Source organism: Eschrichtius robustus, chromosome 11 (genome assembly GCF_028021215.1).
Source record: "Eschrichtius robustus isolate mEscRob2 chromosome 11, mEscRob2.pri, whole genome shotgun sequence".
Taxonomy (NCBI): Eukaryota; Metazoa; Chordata; class Mammalia; order Artiodactyla; family Eschrichtiidae; genus Eschrichtius; species Eschrichtius robustus.
Genome location: NC_090834.1, coordinates 86,677,404 through 86,699,564, shown reverse-complemented (window position 1 = coordinate 86,699,564; position 22,161 = coordinate 86,677,404). Strand labels below are relative to the sequence as shown.

General features: G+C 35.1%; 2 protein-coding genes across 4 annotated transcripts in view; one reads left to right on the top strand and one right to left on the bottom strand.

The window, feature by feature from the left end:
• The window catches only part of IMMP1L (inner mitochondrial membrane peptidase subunit 1), an 81,997-nt gene extending 77,197 nt beyond the window's left edge, over positions 1-4,800 (top strand). Inside the window, exons 6-7 of the mRNA XM_068555103.1 lie at positions 3,632-3,742; positions 4,632-4,800. Of these exons, the coding sequence (XP_068411204.1) occupies positions 3,632-3,742; positions 4,632-4,700 (180 nt within the window). The 3' untranslated portion in view covers positions 4,701-4,800. The remainder of the gene's footprint in view (positions 1-3,631; positions 3,743-4,631) is intronic.
• Positions 4,801-4,876: 76 nt separating this feature from the next.
• Positions 4,877-22,161, bottom strand: part of DNAJC24 (DnaJ heat shock protein family (Hsp40) member C24) — a 63,418-nt gene continuing 46,133 nt past the window's right edge. The window contains exons 4-6 of one of the 3 annotated variants that reach the window (XR_011075390.1): positions 10,454-10,576; positions 9,758-9,826; positions 6,000-6,075 (exon numbers count right to left, since the gene is read on the bottom strand). Coding sequence is in view for 2 of the 3 variants with exons in the window: in XM_068555105.1 (XP_068411206.1) it covers positions 5,945-6,075; positions 9,758-9,826 (200 nt within the window). In the remaining variant the exon portion in view is untranslated. Of the gene's footprint in view, positions 6,076-9,757; positions 9,827-10,453; positions 10,577-22,161 lie in introns of all 3 variants that reach the window. The other 2 variants (XM_068555105.1, XM_068555104.1) reach the window with 2 other exon arrangements.

The window sequence follows — 22,161 nt, the reverse complement described above, 5'->3', positions numbered from 1 at the left end:
TTGAAAATACCAAGGTTGTGAAGCAACAGAAACACTCATACATTGCTGTTGGGAGTGTAAAATGGTATAATTACTTTGGAAAAGTTTAAGATTAAGCGTACACTTATGACCCAGAAATTCTACCCCTACATATTTACTGAAAAGAAACAGACTTATACATGAACGTTCATAGTGCTTTATTTGTAACAGCCCAAAATTGCAGACAACACAAATATCCATCAACAGGTTCATGGAAAGAAACAGTGATTTACAATGGGATATACTCAGCAGTAAAAAGGAATGAATGACTGATACATGCAACATGTATTAATCGTTTAAAAACTGCTGAACAAAAGCCTGACACAAAATAGTATGTACTGTGCAATCTCACTTATATGAACTTTAGTAAAAGTAGTCTCTAGTAAACAGGAAACAGATCACTAGTTGCCTGGGACGAGGTGTAGGGGTGGGAGGTGGACTGAAAAAGGAGGGAGCTTTCTGGCACAGTAGCAATGTTCTACATCTTGATTGTGGTTGGTGGTTACACAGGAATGCACATTTTTCAAAACTAGTGTCAAAACAAAATGAGCACATTTTACTGTGAAGTATACCTCTAAAATTGATTTTAAAGTGTACACCCTTACCCCACATCAAAAATAAGTACGTGTTTCAAAAGTGGAGTAATTGCAAACATAATGAATTTTTTACTGGGAAAATAAGTGATACGAGAGGTAGATCAGCAAAGGTGACTGCTCTGATTTTAAGACTCACACTCAGAGGTTTTCCCATTTATAGAGAAGCTCTTATTAAAGGTACCATCAGTGATGAGGTTATTTCCTTGTTTCTGTACTTTATATCAAACACTGAAGTCTTAAGATGTAAAGGTTATTCCTTTGCTATGAATGGATGCATGGGTATTAGCATATATGGGCTTCAGGTAAGAGGTAGTATGTTCCATATTTGAACCTACTTCTATTAAATGTCAGCAACTGTACTTCACAGGTTGTTTTAAGGATCAAATGTGTGTTTGTTTGTTTAAATTAGTATGACCAGAAAAGTATGTATAAACACTAGTTTGTGTTACTATTCCTCCCTTTTGTTCCACCCCTTGCAGTCAAGGACTAGGTGTGAACAGCCTGGGTCACACTCCTCCAAAGGTTTCTGGTGGTATGTTCTGGGTCTCTCTTAGCAGATTCCTTTCTGTTCTTGTTAACTTTACTATACCAGAGATAATACTTCATCACTGTATTTGAATTTGGAAGAAACTTAGGTCATAACTGCCACAAAAGTGATTGTGCTTTACAAGAATTTCTACTTAACTAATTAATACTAATCACCAACAAATATTTGAGTTCCAACTTTGGTTTAGGTGTTGTAAAGATTTAAGATCATGACATGATTATTGTCTGTTGGCTTTTTCAGTCATAAAATAGCAGACATACACAAAAGCCAAGCATGTAAGAGGATGTTATGATCCAGAGCCCCATGTAGGGCAGACTTTGTTTTAAACAATCCAGGGTATTTGGTATGTGCAGGCAACATTGGGAAAAGCTTCATGGAGAAAGGAAATGTATATTGGATCAATCGGATGGGCAAAAAAAGATCTTCCTGGATTGTTAGTATCTTTATTAGTTTTTTGAATTTTGTTCTCCTTTGCTTATATTGGTGTCCCTAACTTTATAATTGTATTTAACTATTCGTATATGTTACCTATTCTTAGAACTCAGGAACAAACACATATTAAGGAAAAACTATGGAAATTTAGACAACAAAGATGTTCACATTGTAGTTTCTCCCAAGGCAGTACTTCAGAATGTATTTAATGACTTATTTTAGCTTTTCCAAATACACTATTTTGTTCTTCTTTTCATCTGTAACCTGAGATATACTCATTTTTCTATTTGAGCAGCCTTAAGCTTCACTACATATAAATCTACTTATTATATAGGTAGGAATGAACCTTGCTATTGGCCCTAGAACCTATAACTAGTTCCACTAGTAGAAGTTAATGATCTTACAATATCTGATATTCTTTCAAAAAACTTTTATCCTTTCTCTACAAATAGATTTCACATTTAAGTATATCTAAATGAAAATAATTAACTTGATTCATTTTTGGCTAATATTTCTACATGATATAAGACATTCCAAAATTATATATTCCAAAATTATATCATCTCTAAATAAAGTGTAATTCAAATTTTACATGCTTGTATAAATTTATTTTTCCAAAAGGTAATTCAGGGGTGATGGGGGGGGGGCGGGGAATGCATAGGCAGATCACAGAGGATTTGGGGGGCAGTGAAAATACTGTGTATGGTACTGTGATGTGGATACATGTCATACATTTGTCCAAATATATAGAATGTACGCCACCAAGAGTGAACCCTAAGGTCAACCATGGGACTTGAGGTGATGATGATGTCAGTGTAACAGACATGCCACGCTAGTGGGGATGTAATGGGGAGGCCGTGCATGAGTGGGGGCAGGAGGTATATGGGGGATCTCTGCACCTTCCTCTCAGTTGTGCTGTTAACCTAAAACTGCTCTAAAAGGTAGTCGTTTTTAAACATTTTGTGACATTTAAAAAAATTGGTCATTTCTTATTAAACCTAATATGAATATTTTTCTTCATATAAGGTTCCCAAGTAATAATCAGTCAAAAGAATAGTGAAAATTAATTCCTTTCCATAGATCATTTTGGTCTGGTCAGTAATTCAACTTTCTTGGGTAACAAAAGCTATGAAAAAGAAACTTTTTAAAATGCAATTTTGAATTGAAGACTGTTACTGAAGAGTAATTTTTAAAGTTTATATTGAACAGATATTAACGGGCAAATATCTCATATCACAGTGGGCATTTTTTTAAGTAATGTGTTCTGTTCTAAATATACTTATGATTGTCACTGAGTAAAAATTTAAATTTATGTTATATCCCAGTTAATACACAGGACATATAGAAGATGGGATCTTTTCATTTAGTAGAAGGTCACCATCATTAATTTTACAACTGATGATTTTATAATAGGTCCTTCTAGTTCTTGATGGTCATTATTGAAGTATAATGCATTGAAGATATGGCCTGTACAAAGGCAGAACAAGGATCTTAATTAGAATTCTGACAAGCCCACTCCAATAAAATGATGAGATTATTTGTAATTGATGTCACAATCAATTACCATTTAGTTCATCATGAGCATTCTAATAGGTCTGGCCTTGGTATTGGCCCCAGGATGTTGCTGAGTGAGTGGCTGCCCTGCTTATGCTGTTACTGAGACAGGAGGGCACATTTTCAGTCAGCATCCTAATGACCTCTTTTGAAGTCTATTAAATTAATGACCCTGTCACACTGTTTTGATCTCTTATAACCTCAGTTTGGGGTTTGCATAACAAATTAATGTTTGGGAACCATATGGCAAAAAAGATAGGTCTTTTTAAAAGTTGAAATATTAATACTACTTATTAATATTTAGTAAAAGTTATTTTATTATGCAAGAAATAACAGCAAAAATGCAAATTATAGGGTTTGAATGTATTTTATAAAAGAGAACTTTAGGACATTTCTCCCTACCTCCAAAAGACATGATTTTTTATTTATAGTACCCAGATTTGTTTTTCTTTTTTAAAGGGGCTGCTTTCTTCTATAATTCTAGGTGCCAGTGGGTCATGTGTGGTTAGAAGGTGATAATCTACAGAATTCTACAGATTCCAGGTACTATGGACCTGTTCCATATGGACTAATAAGAGGACGTATCTTCTTTAAGGTACTACTGTTTTCTGCTTAAAATGCAGGCTTTCTTCTCTGAGCTGTGAAAAAAAAACAAACCCCCCCCCCCCCCAAAAAAAAAAAGTTTCTTTCAGAAGAACTGAAATCTTTAGGCTGTCAGTGGACATAAAACTGTTGCAATGACTACACTTTATGAACATGTTGGCCTTCATAGCTATAAACATTACCACTCCCCCATTATGACAGGTAATTGAGAATAATTTTTGTTTGAAAAATAAAGTTCAGATTAGTTGTAGCATAAGAAGCTTTTAATTTGACTCTCCAAAAATTTAATTTTCTCTCGTACAACTTTTCCAACCATATTCATACCCAGGGCATATATTAATATGCATTTGCAGAAGAGCAATCTAGCAACTAGCTGGAATGCAGGGATATCCCAGTTAAGTATAGTGAGTAATGCACTTATCATGGTTGTCGTAAATGTAATAGTAAAGATTATTGTTTTCACTGGCTTTTCCTTCTTGCCACAAGCAGTCAGGAGAAAAACAGACATAAGTATTCGGGGCTGTTGGATAATTTACAGGATTTTTTACACTTAAGCAGATGTTACATTCAAGTACTTAGGTTTACAGTTAACTTTGACGATAGTGAAAGAAAAAACAAACATATACACACTACACACATATTATTTTCTAGTATAATGTTTGAATGTTCCAAACTTTAGAGGGTTAAGTACATACATACACATACAGGTTTACTTTCTACAGTCTTATTTTGAAGTAGAAAACTTGTTCTTGATTGAAGAATAAGGAGAAAGTATTTAATTATACGGCATAGAGAAAGGGATGAATGAAAAAAAGAAGGGAATATGATGATGCTATAATATCACTTTACTAATTGTCTTCAATCACATTTGGATTTTACAGATTTGGCCTCTGAATGATTTTGGATTTCTACGTGACAGCCCTAATGGCCACAGATTTTCTGATGATTAGCAAGCATTTATTCTTTTGATTTGATTATTGTCTTCTGTTAAAGTGAATTTATTATTGTCACTGAAACCATGTTACTTACTAATAAACTATTTGCTATTCAGTTTTAGTTACTTTTAATTGTTAAATGTAAAGAATAAGCAACACAAACTCTGCAAGCTATATTTGTTCAAAATATATGGATAAAAATGTAATCCAAAATAAGTCATCTAAATTTTGATATGAAAATATTTTTAGGGAAAACCTGGAACAACCTCACTTTTAAATTTTTGGTTGTATAGGTATAAGGAAAGTAATTTACTCCTCTTGAATATGCCTCATACTTTAGCTACATTTGCAAGGCAGAGTACTAACTAGTCTTATAAGTAAGTCCAAACCAACAATAAACCAAGAGTTTGACCTAATAAAAAGCTGCTAAGTCACATGCTTGGATTACTCATTTGAAATTAAGAAAGAATGTTTCAGTGATCCCATAAAGGATTCCTTAAAATTTTTTAAATGAGTTCTGACTCATACGGTCCATAGAATATTAAATATATAGAAAAATAAAAGCTTTACTATAATCAATAATAACAAACACATTAAAAAAGTCCATTTCATCATACCAGCAACGCAGTGGCCATGGTTTTCTGACTCCAAGCCTCTCCTTCTTTCTCCGGTTGCCATTTCACTTTTTTAACTTTGAAATAACTCATGAATATCCATATCCAGCCTTCATCATGGGAGAGCTAGGCTCACATGTTATTCACGAAGATTCTAACTTAATTCTAATGACCTGAGATTTGAAATAGTTGTACAAAAGGCCTATAACTTTAGCAGCTAGGAATATGTTACTTCAAAAACTTAGCAACAACTATAAAGGAATATGATGATACTGTGACCCATTAAAAGATGAGACACACTTATATGAAGAAAGGAAAATTCTTATATTTTGTACCAAGGAGAAAATGCACCAATAATAAACTTCTCAGACGGGAATTCACTAAATATAACTTTTATTTCAAGCCCCCTTTCTTAGCGATCTGTAAATATAAAATGTAAATACATATGAATAATGAAATTAATTTTCTATTAATCTAGGTGGACTTTGACTGACAGTCTTATATTTTCTCTGCAAATAATAGAGCTGACAAAAAAGAATCCTTTTTTTTAAATCAGCTTTATATGTTTGCTTGAATGGACAAAGGTGGAGTAGATTTTCCTCCATGTGTCTGAATACACTAAAGAATTCCACTTAGTGAACAATCTCAGCGATAATGAAGGAGTTCTATAACTAGTGAACACGTATCACAAGAAATCAGCGTCACTTCTTCTGCTTCAACCTTGGAAACACTGTATTTTCCACCACATCGACAACTCAGAGAAAAAGAATGATCATCTGCAAAGAAAACAAAATGCTTACATGTAACTACTTCGTTAATGCCTTTTAAAAAAATGCAGATATACCACAGAAAAACTGCAAAAGAATAAAGAAAAAAGATCAGTCAATATAAAATATATTTAAATGAGAACTTGAAAAGATTTCTCGTATAGGGGCAGTGTTTCTAAAAAATTATCTACTAAAAAATCTTTATCTGTGGAGGAAATGTATTGAGGGTATGAAACAATAGACCAGAGATCCTGTAGGGGAGAGCAGATGCTCAGAAGTGACCAATGAAATTTATTTGAAGTCTTCTGTTTTCTTAAGATTCATGTAAATTTTACATTCTTCTGAACAATGTGGTTGTCTAAAATATTACTGTGAAGGAAGAAGAGAAACAGCCCTACCTGTCTGATTGTTAAGGAGCATGCCTTTGCCAGCAGTATATCCTTTCAGCGAAAACTGCTGACTTGACTGTTTATCAGGTTCAGCATTTGAATCCTATCTGTTCTGGTATCACACTATCTCAAGAATCCTGACTTAAATGTATAGACATATACTATGGTGTCCTTTCTGTGGGGGCTATGTGTGTGTACCTGTTTGGTGTTTACAAATGACTTAGGAACCAAAAGGACAATCACTGAAGTGAGATGCCCAAAGGAGGCAATATGGTGCAATGTTCTGCCTACAAATGGGGGAAATTTTATAAGTTTCATCTTCCTAGGAAGTTGAAATACTTTGTCTTTTAGCTGAAAGAATCTCTGATCCACTGGTTATTCCATTTTACTGTCACTGAGGAGTGACTGTCAAAGAAAAATAATTACTGATCTCATTATTTTACTACTGTCATTAAAAAATTAGAGATAAATGAACTAAATCTCTAAAGATATGATTTCTTACAATCAAATATCTTCATTCAATTCTCAAACTTCATTTTTTAACACTTAGATCTCATCATATGGCATGAAAAGAAGAGAAAAGAAAAGAAAAAAAAAAATTCAACTGCCTTGGATTTGTTCTCTAATCAACTTTGGTCTTGGAAAAACAAGCAGTTAAATAAGCCAGCTTTACATGTTTCTTTTATCAGTAAGGAAAACATTAATTCACAATCCTGCTTTTCATTTTTCACCACAATGTCTTTTTTCTCTATAAAGAAAAATAATTTCATCTTGAATTTTAAAACACTAACATCTTCCCTGTCTGAGCCAACATATATGTGTAATAGAGCATGATTTCAAAGTGAACTATTTTATTATTAAATTGTCTAAAAATGTACATATTCTAACCATTGGTTTTCTTGAACTAAATCTCCCTCTTGTTTTTTCACCACCTCAGTGAACACTGAGAAACAATTTGAGGTGACATGTGCTTGGTAAATGATGCAGAGGCCACCATGGGCTACTGTGGAGTTTTGTCATAGATGATTCCAAATGTTAATGCTCACTAAAACTCACATCTTTTTAAATGTCTTCTTAAATTATTCTATCACTTAAAGTGATATCTTCACAGAAATCATAATTTTAAATACACTGAATGAAGACAAAACAACCAAGCTGTATAACAGACTAACTAACTGTAATGGGAGTGGCTAACTTCAATCTCTCAATAGCTCTTCAGGTATGCCTTTTAAGCATAATAAAATGCATCATTTCCTACTGTTCCTGGACCCAGAAGCTGATAATTTGGCTATGTTTATCATGTAGGATTTCATCCACTTTTCTCCTATTCTGGATCTTCACCTTCCAAGGTTATTCTGAAAACGCCCATGAAGGAATCATCAAATGCTTTTGCTAGTCCAGTTGACCACACTTTTTATGTACTTTCATCTGCCAAGGCTGCTCTTTGCAATCGCACAGAACAATTCCGAATTGCAAATTCAACTGCAAAACTCACATGACCAGTTTTTAAATATTCCTGCAAAAATAATAGCTTCATGTAGCTGTTGCTCACTATTTTCTCTCATGAGGATAAGGACTATTTCTATCTTTACAGTGATAAAAAACCCTTAATTTAAATAAGTATCTAAGAACATCCTATACTTTTAAGATTAACTGTAGCTGCTTATAACCGATTCATTGGCTGTAGCCGGGATGCTTATCTTCTTCACTGTCAAGTTTACTTTAGGGAGTACCAAGGACAATAACATTTATGATAATTCTTGACTTCATGTTGTATATATCTTTCAATGTCTTGGCATTTTCACTTGTTATCAAAAAGCCCATATATTTGCTGACTGAGCAGATGCTTGAACCACACTAATCCACAGTCTTAATTTAAAATAAAATCTTAAAATGATTATATTTTTAAAATTTTACTAAAAAAAGTAAAAATTACAAAAACCAGTTTTCACTATTTTAATATTATCAGGAATTATTAGTAAACAAAACATATTAGTCATATCAACTACAACAAGAAGAACTAATTTGTCCAATAAGAGATGGACACACACACACATATACTGGTTGATAAGCTGGCAATACTGTATTTTCAAAAAATATTATTTAGCTGGGCAAGTCTCCCTGATAAACGACATGTTCTAATCTATCCCGTTCACAAAGTAGCAGTGAAATCAGTGTCACTAGTGTATTCTATTTTCACAGCAGTAGCTCTTCCTGTTTACTCTGATGAAACTATCATGAACCCCGGGAGCCCCAGTTACACAAAATCTCAAGTTTTCCAATCATTCACTGCAAATAAGAATTTCTACTCCAGGATTTCATTTGGCAGTTTAGGAGCAGAGTGGCTCATAGGCAAAAACATGATTCCCCTTCTAAGTCAATATAGCTTTGTGACCCAACTTCCTAAGAGCACTAAGCTAAGAATTTGCCATTAAAAAATATTCCAGTAAACTTGGTTTCGGAAAGGACAGGCTGTTTATCTTCTACTTATCCACACTTACTAATACATTTTTATAAACCCCCAGGAAATCTGTACCCCAGGCTGAATAATAAAGTTATAGGACTAAGAGTACATAAAAATTCTAGAAAACAGTAAGATTTCTTCATTTGCCCAGAGAAACATGGAATTGTGGTATTCATGGCTTCCATTTTAAAAAAAGGAACTTAATAAAACCTAACCAGAGCAATTCACAGAACTAATCTGAAGAATGGAAAATTAAGTTAGATTTAAGTTTTTAAATTCTATTAACAGGAAAGGGGAAAAAGATATGACTTCATGGTAGGTAAAAGGGAGTGACAGATTTTTCTTTTCCACTTAAGACACAATCAAAAAAGGAGGCTAAACATCAAGCTCCAAGTAGAAGAGTATAACATGTATAACATTAAAATCCCTGCTCTGACAATTTATCATTCCATATAAAGAAACAAAAATAAACATATATTCTAATAGGAATTCATCTCAAGTGTCAACATAGGATGGAAAAAATGATCTCCTTTGACTTTATATTCCCTATTACACAGATGGAGAGTAAACAAAAAATCAAAGTAGTTTAAAAAAGAAAACCATATGAAATCTTAAGTACCTAACATCTAATTAGGACAGAAAAATAACTGGAGATAAGTCACATAAGTGGACATCAATAATTGGAGTTTAGAATGAAACAAAATATTCCAAACAAAAACACCCGCATATATATAGAAAGCCAAGCTGTTATTTCCAAGCATCCTATGAAGGTTTTTTTCTTATAGGAGGTCCCTAATATTTTTCCTGATTGTAATCAAGAGAAAAAAATAATTCCAACCTTCATTCCAAGACATTTCTTCAAGATACACTCGAGCATCAACTGGTCCCATATTTCTTAGATCATCTTCTGTAAAATACAGAATGAGACACTTAATTTTGATACTTAAATCATAACCATGAAGAATGCTAAGAAGGCAAGTTCAGCCTGGTCACTACAATTCTAATTATTTAAAAACTTAGCTTACTACTTTTGATAGCAGTTTTAAAGCTATCTGACTTCAGCTGACTAAAAAAATCCAGAACATCTCATAAACAGTCAAAATCTATCCCATTTTTCACAAGCATGCAACAAGCAAAACCATGAAGTTGATCTTGATGATTCTTTGTGATCAACTAATGAACTCTTTTGTAGGGGGAAATTTTCTGTCAGATAAACTATATTTGTGACTAAGAAAGACTGTGGAGTCAGGTAAAAAACTAACTATATTTGAACCTCAGTTATAATATTTTACTAGCTTTGTAACCTTATGTATATCAAATTATCTCTTATCTATTTTAGAAGGGTCACTCTGGACTGAATTATGTCCCCCCTCCCAAATTCTTATGTTGAAGCCCTAACTCCCAACATACTTTATTTGGAAATAAGCCTTTTAGGAGGTAATTAAGGTTAAATGAGGTCATAAGAGTGGGGTCCTAATCTGATAGAACTGATGGTGTTACAAGAGGACGAAGAGAGAGGTCTCTCCCCACTCACATGCACAGAGGAAAGTATCATATGAAGACACAGCAAGAAAGTGGTCCTCTGCAAGCCAGAAAGAGACCTGACCAGGATCCTCATCAACTTGCACCTCAGTCTTGGACTTTTCAGCCTCCAGCACTGTGAGAAATAAATTTCTGTTGTTTAAACCACCCAGTCTACGGCATTTTGTTATGGCAGACGGAGCAAACTAATACAAGGGTGTTCTTCCAATCAATTGAGATCAGGCTAAAAGTGCCTTAAAGAATAAGGCTCTAACCAAATGTAAGGGGGCTTTTAGTCATCTGATTTTTAATTGCTCACAACAGAGTAATAGGTAACTTAAAGGAATAATTATTTTAAAATATTTTAATAGCCATGCAACACAACCTTTCTGTGTTGATGTTCCACTGCTGTTTCCTGGGCCAAAGTTTTCCCTACAGAGGGAAGGTCCAAAGAAACCTGGAATGCCACCTAAATTTAGTAGGAATATGGCCTAGGTAGTATAAGCATGCACTCTTTTTTTTTTTTTTTTAATTTTATTTATTTTTTTAACATCTTTATTGAAGTATAATTGCCTTACAATGGTGTGTTAGCTTCTGCTTTATAACAAAGTGAATCAGTTATACATATACAATATGTTCCCATTTCTCTTCCCTCTTGCATCTCCCTCCCTCCCACCCTCCCCATCCCACCCCTCTAGGTGGTCACAAAGCACCGAGCTGATCTCCCTGTGCTATGCGGCTGCTTCCCACTAGTTATCTATTTTACATTTGGTAGTGTATATATGTCCATGACACTCTCTTACCCTGTCACATCTCACCCCACCCCCTCCCCATATCCTCAAGTCCATTCTCTAGTAGGTCTGTGTCTTTATTCCCGTCTTGCCACTAGGTTCTTCATGGCCTTTTTTTTTTTTTTTCCCTTAGATTCCGTATATATGTGTTAGCATACTGTATTTGTTTTTCTCTTTCTGACTTACTTCACTCTGTATGACAGACTCTAACTCCATCCACCTCATTACAAATACCTCCATTTCATTTCTTTTTATGGCTGAGTAATATTCCATTGTATATATGTGCCACATCTTCTTTATCCATTCATCTGTCGATGGACATTTAGGTTGCTTCCATGTCCTGGCTATTGTAAATAGAGCTGCAATGAACATTTTGGTACATGACTCTTTTTGAACTATGGTTTTCTCAGGGTATATGCCCAGTATTGGGATTGCTGGGTCGTATGGTAGTTCTATTTGTAGTTTTTTCAGGAACCTCCATACTGTTCTCCATAGTGGCTGTATCAATTTACATTCCCACCAACAGTGCAAGAGTGTTCCCTTTCCTCCACACCCTCTCCAGCATTTATTGTTTCTAGATTTTTTGATGATGGCCATTCTGACCGGTGTGAGATGATATCTCATTGTAGTTTTGATTTGCATTTCTCTAATGATTAATGATGTTGAGCATTCTTTCATGTGTCTGTAGGCCATCTGTATATCTTCTTTGGAGAAATGTCTATTTAGGTCTTCTGCCCATTTTTGGATTGGGTTGTTGGGTTTTTTGTTATTGAGCTGCATGAGCTGCTTGTAAATCTTGGAGATTAATCCTTTGTCAGTTGCTTCATTTGCAAATATTTTCTCCCATTCTGATGGTTGTCTTTTGGTCTTGTTTATGGTTTCCTTTGCTGTGCAAAAGCTTTTAAGTTTCATTAGGTCCCATTTGTTTATTTGTGTTCTTATTTCCATTTCTCTGGGAGCTGGGTCAAAAAGAATCTTGCTGTGATGTATGTCATAGAGTGTTCTGCCTATGTTTTCCTCTAAGAGTTTGATAGTGTCTGCCCTTACACTTAGGTCTTTAATCCATTTTGAGTTTATTTTTGTGCATGGTGTCAGGGAGTGTTCTAATTTCATACTTTTACATGTACCTGTCCAATTTTCCCAGCACCACTTATTGAAGAGGCTGTCTTTTCTCCACTGTATATGCTTGCCTCCTTTATCAAAGATAAGGTGACCATATGTGTGTGGGTTTATCTCTGGGCTTTCTATCCTGTTCCATTGATCTATATTTCTGTTTTTGTGCCAGTACCAAACTGTCTTGATTACTGAAGCTTTGTAATATAGTCTGAAGTCAGGGAGCCTGATTCCCCCAGCTCCATTTTTCGTTCTCAAGATTGCTTTGGCTATTCGGGGTCTTTTGTGTTTCCATACAAATTGTGAAATTTTTTGTTCTAGTTCTGTGAAAAATGCCAGTGGTAGTTTGATAGGGATTGCATTGAACCTGTAGATTGCTTAGCATGCACTCTTACTTAAAGCAAGTATACTGTAGGACAAAGAAAGCAACTACAGACGAGAAGCACTTGTCTTTGTTTTTAAAGGCACGCTGTACTTCCTGTATGCTTGTATTGTTCTGCTAGAAGTCAATGCTTAAAAGAAACTACTAAAATCCACCCCCCACCCCAATGAAATTTTCTTTAGCTGTCTCACTAGTCTCTTGTTCACTTGCTGAGAATGCTTCCCTTTGTTCCGTTGTGTGAATGCCTGCGATTTAATTATATTTAATAACTGCCTGTTCAAAATTTATTGGTGAGTTACACAATTTTAAAATAGATGAAAAGATTATACAATATTTTGAACTCACCATGCTTTTCTATTAAGGTATGCCAAATATTATATCACTTCATATTTACTGGGTACTAAGTCTATTAAACTGTTCTAAAACCCAAAGATAAAGACTTCTGCGAAGTGGTCAGCGGTGGTTCTTCCATCTCTGTGTGTCCACTGAATAGCCTATGCAAAGTGTATCAGTATGTGAGGTAGTTTTTGAACAAAACAATTTAATTTCCACATTCTATATAAAGTTTACTTGGTTATAGGTTATTCAGTATTCCAAATTAAAAAAAAAATTCTATCTAAAAGTCTCATGGACTTTTATCATGTGTTTCAATTTCTTACGCAGAAGGACCAAGATAATCTGCTTGAATGCAGAAATGAAACACTGTTTTAGAATTGAAGAATGGGGGTAATTGGCACTTCATAGAGCTTGGTTAGGGGAAAAACAGGTATAAATAATTTACAATCAAGTTGCCTATATTCCAGGGCATCTTACAGATATCTTAAGTAAGTTTGAAATCAGAGCAAATCAGACAAGGCAGAGGTATGACAAGATGAATAAACCTTAATCTAACCTATCTTGGACACCTGTAATATATTAATTGTTAAAAAAGACAACCCATTCATAAGTATCCATTATGCCATGTTTATTTTAAAATAATTAATGAGAAATAACTGGCAAATATAACTGCCAAGCAAGTCACGTTTGTATTGTTCTGCTTCTCTACTAGGAAGCTATTGTTATTCTCCCTAGTTACTATTTTATGTGGAACTCTTTCTATTATTCCACCTACTCCAAAAAGTGGCTTTTACATTTTTATTATTTTTTTCCTCTTTCTGTACAGGAACTTTATTGTAGCTAACTACTTCTTAGTTGAAAGATCAGTTTAGACCATATCTCATGGTAAAAGGGAAAGAAAATAGAACATAAAAATGGTTAGTACTTTACCCAAGGTCAGAGTTAAAAGGAGTATGTTAAAATATTCTCTTGTTCTGTGCCTATCTAAACATCTACATATTGACCTGATTATTCAATACTATATGCACACAGTCCAAGTTTTGTGGGGATTCTGGTTTTAAAAGTCAGTATCTGACACAAGAGCGGACAGAGGCTTCCCCTGCTATCTGAAAGTAGAGCTTTCCTATGAAACCTTTTGTAAGCCAAAATAGGTAAAGCAAAGAAGAAATTACCTCAAGACATATCTTGATAATGGGTGCACAAAATAATTCAAGATAAAGCACAGATGCTCACAGACACAGTTCAAAGCTATGGTGGCTTGATGCTGAACGTAGTTCCCAGGGAGAGAGGCTGGCAGTGCCACTCTGGCCTCTTGGGGCTCACCGCAAAGCAAATGCTGAGCGCGGTTTTCACTTTTCACCTCTTTTCATAAAGGTGAACATCCACTTAGGATTTCTTTCCATGAAGTGAAAGCAGGTACTAATGTAGGTCTTTCATGAAAGCGAAGTGGAGTAAAGCAAATTTTTGAAAAGCGGAGGATACCTGCGTACTGTATGATTTCCCCATTATGTGAAATGTAACAGGCAAAACTATCCTGTGATGTTGGGCGTGGGAGAGTGAGTAGTGACTGCAAGAAGTTACAGGGGCCTGCTGGGGTGCTGGTTAGTTAGATGGGTGTGTTTACTGTGAAAATCCATCAGGCTGTACACTTAGGATCGGTGCATTCCTCTGTATGTATGCTATACTTCAATAAAAAGGTTTAGGTATAGTGTTGAAACTCTAATGGCTATATTTTTAAATAGAAATAAAGAAAGAAAAGTCAGGGGAACGAAGTAAAGAGCTCCGTAAGAAAGTGTGTATCCTTTGAAAGGACCATAATCTAACAACTTCTGAAAAAGGCTGAGGGTGATTAAGTCAGGGGAAAATTGGATCCCTGGAGAACTGTATGATGAGCAGAGAGGGTACTCACAAGGAAAAGGTGAATCTAAATGCGGGGGGTGGGGGCGGGGGGCAGGGAGGAGACCACCATCTTTTGTTGAGAGGCAGGTGTCCAGCGAATGGGGCAACAGCAACTCCCCGCCCCCCCACTACCATTACAAGGAAGGAGCACAAACTAATCAATGTTTCTTCTTTTTCTTTTTAAACAATGATCTCTGCTTGTCCACCACTGTAGATGTAATTAGAAAACTTAATTCCTCCCTAGCCCTTAAAGTAACTCACAGGAACCCTGTAATTAGCTTTGATTATTATCTACTAATCAGGCACTGCATCTACAAAAGACATAAGTTCGTTTTCTTTTGAGTTTTACATATTATAAATATTTTTGCTCATTATAATACTGTAATAGGCATCTGAAAATGTAAACCCTATCTTAAAGTTCTCCTTAATAGGACACTACTAAAAATCATGAGAAAACAGAAACTGACTTAGAAAGTGATTTAATTAAATAAACAGATCCAAGATTTGAATCTGGAATCTTAGCTACAGAATGGTAGTAATTTTAAAAAAAACCCCAAAAAACAGCCCTTTGGAAAGAAGAGCACTGCCTGGCATTTGGTGAACTCCATCTTGAGTCCAATGTCACTACATGATTCCTAATTCTTTTGAAGTGAATGGGTTCAGCTTTTTCTAAGATATCTAGGAACATTAAGGTCTGTGCACAACCTGTACTGTGCTCACAAGCTTAAGCAAATATGGAGACAAGAAAAACTTCCAGATTTACTTACATGTGGAAAGCAATGCACTATCGTTAAAGAGAGATTCCCAACCAATATAATGATAAAATCAAATAATTTATGTGGTTACTTGAAAAAGAATCTTTCAACCTTTAGAAGTATAGGCCCTTCTGACCTTGTGTTCTATTGGATTTGTCTGACAACAAGAAGTGAAAGAATTCTGTGGCTCCATTGTCTCAACAGTGGGATCTAAGAAAACACTGGCAGGACTCATCAGAGAGGTTTATGAGCCTGCAATTCAAAGAGATTAAAAGGAAAATCTACGGAGATTCTTTCACACTGAAGAATAACATTAAATAACTATTAGCAGCTTGGTTCAGTAAAGCTTACTAGAGCTCTCGCTGGGTCATTCACAACTTTCTAAAAGAGGAAAGGTTTTTTTCAGCTCCATTTGGGAATCAATAAATATTCCTTACTTCTTACCAGACAATGGAATTCCAGTCTTTTAAAACTTCCTCCTAATGACAGTAAAATTTCTAAAACAGCTCTTTGTTTGCTGCCTATATAATTACACTTCCTAATCCCAGGAAACCTTTTCTAACTGTAGCTACAATTCAAATAAATAAGCAAAAATAAATAAATAACAGCAACAAAAAGCTACCGAGAAGAGGAATTAAACTTTATTCTTTATGGATGAGATATCTAAAAGTCTCATTCAACCCACTACTGGCCAAAAGATCTAGTCTATCTGCAACTCTGTCCCTACTATTCAAGAGTGGCAATGCTGTGTGTTGCTCAAGTGATCAAGTCCCCAGAACGCTCTCATTTAGCAGTTAGTGCATTGTATTTATTTTTATGCCATTTAAAACAAAGTTTATTTCAAACTTACAGAAGTCATCTATGTGTGTTAAAAGCAAATCGCAGTATTTTCCTTTAGGTCTAAATTAGTATCTTGCTGCTTTAAAACCAAGTAATTTAATTTTAAACAATCACCTCCTTCTTAAAAATCATTTCAGTATACATAATTAAATCTTTCATATAGGAAATAACTTGAAGGAAATCAGTTCCTTGTCCTTAATAGTCTATGTTCTTAGAACAATCTCTACCTTGATAAGAGATTCAGAATCAGGCAACGTTTAACTTGAAACCTATTCATTAAATCATAAAGCTCTATAATTCTTTCCCAGATGAAATTAAAGAGTCACAACTGCAAGGCTTTCCATATTGAAGAAAAACTACAAACTTGGAGCTTAATTATGGACTTGAAGAACTACGGTTCTTTCATAAGCTGAACAGAAACCCAGGGCTCATGAAAGGTACCGAATGAAACCCGGAAATTGAATTTCATGTTTCACTACAGAAAGGCAGAACACAGTAGCAGAAGTAAGCCTGGCCTCTCACTCTGACCCTCAAATATGCCTCATTCCTGACTATCTGGAACTAAAATAGTAGGTTGTACACACCTATTCAAAACTTGGCAGCCCAGCACAGTGATTAAGAGTCAGAGAATGGCTTTGAGTTTCCCCTCTTATCAATTACTAGCTATGTGCCCTTAGTCAAATTACTTAAACCCTCTGGGCCTCAGACTCCTTCTCTGGAAAACAGATATTAATATCTTCCTTACAAGGTTGTTAAGCAATGATTAAAAGACAATTGCCATAGTTCTAGTGCTCAACAAATAGCTGCTATTTTAACTGTTTGTGTTGACCTGTCTATAACAGACCACAGGAAAGTGACTCAATTATTGCATGGTTGGGGGGCGGGGAGTGGGGGGAGCCTCAAGTACCACAGTGTAGGACGGCAGCAACTCTTCACCTTGTCTGGATTTGTAACAGTGTTAAGAAGTTTGATGTACTTTACTACTGTCAGTCACATTAAAATTGATCTATTATTATCAAAGCCATAGTCCATATTATTATTTAGTCCTTCCAAAGTATCAAACAGAACTGAAAGATGGGGGAAGAAAAATCAAAATAATTTATGGATTAAATTCAGAAGTTAGACATAATGACAATAGATTAGAAAGTCAGGGAAGGCTTTCTTTTGTGGGGGGTGGAGCTAGGAGGACTAGAGTTGGAACTTGAACAAAGAATAAGCTGTGAAGAATCAGAATGCGAGGGTATTCTGAGTAACAACAAACAGTATAAGCAGATGTGTTTGGGAACCCCTAAATGAATGGGGAGAAGATTCACATTAGGTTTGTGACTGGTGATAAGGCTGGAAGAAGTAATCAGGGACAAACTTAAGAGCTTCTGTCCCATTTAAATTCCATGTGAATGGGTAAATGTTGTGTTAGGGAGTGGGTAGTTATATAAGTTCTTAAACAAGAGTAAGAATAAAGAAAGCTAGACCAATCAAAATGTAAATGACTATGGGAGAAGGCCAATTAGCAGCTGTGGAAGTAACCTGAGTCTATGTTATAATCTGGGTATGGTCTATTGTGGTAGCTGTGAGAATAAAAAGATCACTTAGAGAAAAAAAAAAAACACATTAAAGAAGAAATGCCAACACTCATTTTTAATTCATTGGCTATATATTGAGCAAACTAGAAGTAATCTGAGTGTAATATGAAAGAAAGGTTTCAAGTCTGAGGGTTAAAAACAAGCAATGAGAAAGGTGGACCCAGTCTTGGTTTTGAACCCATTGATTTCAGTCAGGTCAAGTACCCGAGTAGAAATTGGGAAAGAGGTTAAAGACGGAGACACAAGCTTCCTAAAATCCTACATTTTCTCTGTTATTAAATCAAAACTTCCAATTATGTCCAAGTATTACAGGATTATAACTATAATCTTGCCCATAGGTTTCTATAGCATTATTTGAAACTAGCCAAATTTTTATTCAAAATCATTGAGAAATGATCTTAAAATACATTGTCATTGCAAAGGCAGTTATTTGTATTCAAGTAAAAGTAACAAATAATGTGAGTAGTCACCTTCTTATGACAAAGAAGATGAAGCAAGAGGACCCTCACAGAAAGTTTTATCTATATTATCTTCCCTCTCTGAAGAAATGCAAGTCCCTAACTGTCTAGATGGATTTTCTGCATCATTTCACATACTTACTTTTCCCAGAAACAGTCACCAAAAAAACATGCCCCCTGATGCTTATCTTCAAGTTTTACCTGAAGCACATTTTTATAGCCAATTTTCAAATTCCTAAAATCAAATGGAAAAACTGATATGACCATAAATGGAAACCCTAATCTGACTAATACAAGTATTTTATAAGGGTCAGTTTTAGCACATAATTTACACAAACATCCACTGGCCTTAAGTCATTATTCCAAACAGGTAACCCAAATTCGTATTATCTACATTTAAAAGTATTAATTCGCTTCTTATGGAGTTAATCAGTCTTTAGTGTTAACTTGCTTTTCAGCAAGTACTTTTATTTTAAATTTAAGAAATTACATGTTGATTCAGTTCTCTGACACATAAATGTTGGTGGGGTTTTAAGGTACGTTCCTCATCTGGTCCAAGATTTACTTATTTATCTCCCATTCTCAAATATTTATCCTAATAAAGGGATGGAGTGAACTGTATAATACAACAACTGCAACGGCCTTTTGTATCTAGGTAAGGAGAGTATAGCTGATTAGCTTTAAGTAAAGACACTAACTTTACAACGTTTGGCTCAATCCTCTTCAGAGCCCAGCTGTCTTGGGTATCCAAGCACTTGGCCAATTGTGTAACGTGAAGGCTCCACATCACCAAAATAATTCACTAACAGAGAAACAAGGTACATCTTAACATAAAACAATATACCACCAAGGACTCCAGACACAATCCACTTATTTTTTTACAACATAATTTAATTTGACTGACTTCATTTGAAGGTCTGTTCCTCTTCAGATCACAGTGAAGTAACCTAACTCATAAGCTGTGTCACTCCATACAGCCACCGAGACATCAGAGATCTGTGTGACTCACACTACAAAGCTATTGAATCACGATCCCTATTCTTTTCATGATATACTTCTGACGTGTTTTTAAATGTGCTTAATATATGAGAAAACTCCCCACAAGAATTATAAAGGCACAAAAATCTATTCAACAGATATTATTCATATGAACATTTTATAAATCCTAAAAAGATTTTCCAAAGTGTTCATCTGGTTGTATGAAGTGCAAAGCCTAACCTTGAATAACTACATGCCTTTCAAGGGAACCTGGGAAGCAGTCTTTGGAAGCATCCTTAAAAACAATAAGGTAAATATGTCCAACTGGAACTAACTGATTAAATTCACTAGTTAACACTGCTTTCAAAATGTATAATATCTGGGAACTGAATATTACTAATCTTTTATTAGGTTTGCTTTTCTAATGAGCCTGGCCAACACTGCCCTAAAATGTCAACCAAGAATACAGAAGTGTAAATGAGGGAGAAAAAACACAGGTACTTTACTTTAGGTCACCTATCCTAGACTATTTCTTTTGATAATTTCTTTTGTGAAGCAAAAAATATGGATTTCAAGGGCTCCTTTAAACGATCTTTTACAGAAATAAATGGTTGTAGGTAATACTATGAGGCTTTCCTTACAAAAGAGCACCAACTTTGAGCTGTGAAATATGAGAAAGTGTTCAACATCCGCCAATAAAACATCTCCTGCCTCCTTCCCAAGTATATAGAACACAAACTTATTTTATACTATACGTTAATGCAGGGCAGGAAACAAACATATTTAAAGCACACACCATGAAAAGAAAGTTCTACAATGAACTATCACCACATGCAAAAAGGGTTCTGTATAACAAAGCTATTTCCATGTCCCCAGGGGGTGACCCAGAAAAAAAGAGTGCTTTGACCTGGTTATAACAACTTCTCTCTCTCTTGGTAACCTATCCTGGTCTTCAACAAATTATCACTCTCAAAGTTTTTCCTTCTATCAAATCTAAATCCTCAGTGTTACAAGTTCAAGTTCATTTCCTTCTTTCGAGGAGCCACTTATTGAAGATGGGTAAAGAAGGAAAAATTAATGTCGGTAATCAAGAGAAATGACAATACAAAACCAGGTTTATTATGAGATTTTTGAAATAGCTCTAGTATGAAAGGCTTAAAACCAGCAAGTTGTATCTGGATAAGAAACTTCTATTCCCTATCTAAACAGCAAGCCAACCTCAATTTAAAACTGAAACAAAGCATTCTCACTATTTGGAGCCTCTGGTAATGAAGGAAATATTTAGATCTGAGGTACTAAAATGTCATGGAAATTTGTATTTCTACTGTCCTTCTAGAAAAGCTCACCCGCCTGAAAAACATGCAAAGCAGACAGACATCATATAAATTCCCAGAAGATCTGCCTATTTATCAGAATCATGAATCAAGCCCAATCTCACTGTATTTGGTTTGTCTAAACTTTGTTGTGACCTCATCAATGAGTTACACGAATCTCCTGAGATGCAGTAGGCTAGAGCTCCTTCCATTAAAACCTCCAAACCAAGGATTCAAAGCTCAAAAGAAATCCACATTTCCAAAGACTTCTCAAAGGCAATGAGAAAGACTTGAAGATGCTGGTTATTCTTCTAACATCTCTTAAACCTCCTTCATGTAATTCTACTGCTCACTTTTAACCCTGCTTCCTATTTCTCCCATTTCTGGTCTTACCCACCCAATACCCTAGCAAGGGAGAATATTTTTTGATTCCTCATCTCTCCCTACCTCTTTTCTCTGTCGACAGTAGGTTTCTAGTCAGTTTCACTGATAAGTTCTTAATAATACCAAGCTGTGGAGTGGCAAAAATGCAGAGCGACAGTGCAAGTACACACCCTACACTCCTTAAGATACAGTTTTGTGGATTATCCTCACCTTAAGCAAATCGGCACCCCAGAATAAAGACTGGTAAAGACGTGCAAAGCACCATGAGAGACTGTCATCTACAGTAGAACTTGGTCACTTTAGAAACATAGGTAACTTCTCACATACAACATATCCATGTTTATTAATTTCTACACTTTCACAGAAATTTTACCATGTGAAGCAAGGTCAAAAAGATGTATCTATGGATAGAATTCATCCTCAAATGAAACCACCTCTACATTCTTTTGCCGGAAGTACAAGAATTTACAGGAGAAATACAACATTGGAAAGACGCACATAAATGCACCAAATAGGAGGAGGACCCAATATTCAAGCCATATTTGAAAATTAATCCAAATTCATTGCAAAGGTATATTTATTGGTTTCCTAACATTTTTTAAAAAGTACTGATAAGTTCATCAGTCTTAAAAAAGTAGGGCTTTAGAGATGATTAGTATTATGAAAGTGACTATTAAAAACTAATACGCCAGTACATAAGCAAACTGCTTATGAAGTCTTTCCACAAAGGAATCACACACTAACTGTAAGAAAGACTTAATTTTATTGATACAACTCCCTCTGAAAATAGATATGGATATTCTATATATATTGTTGGCTTTAACCTATAATGTTGTATCTTAGAAATAAAGCCTTATTTCTCAAATCAAATTTTCATAACCTTAGTAGT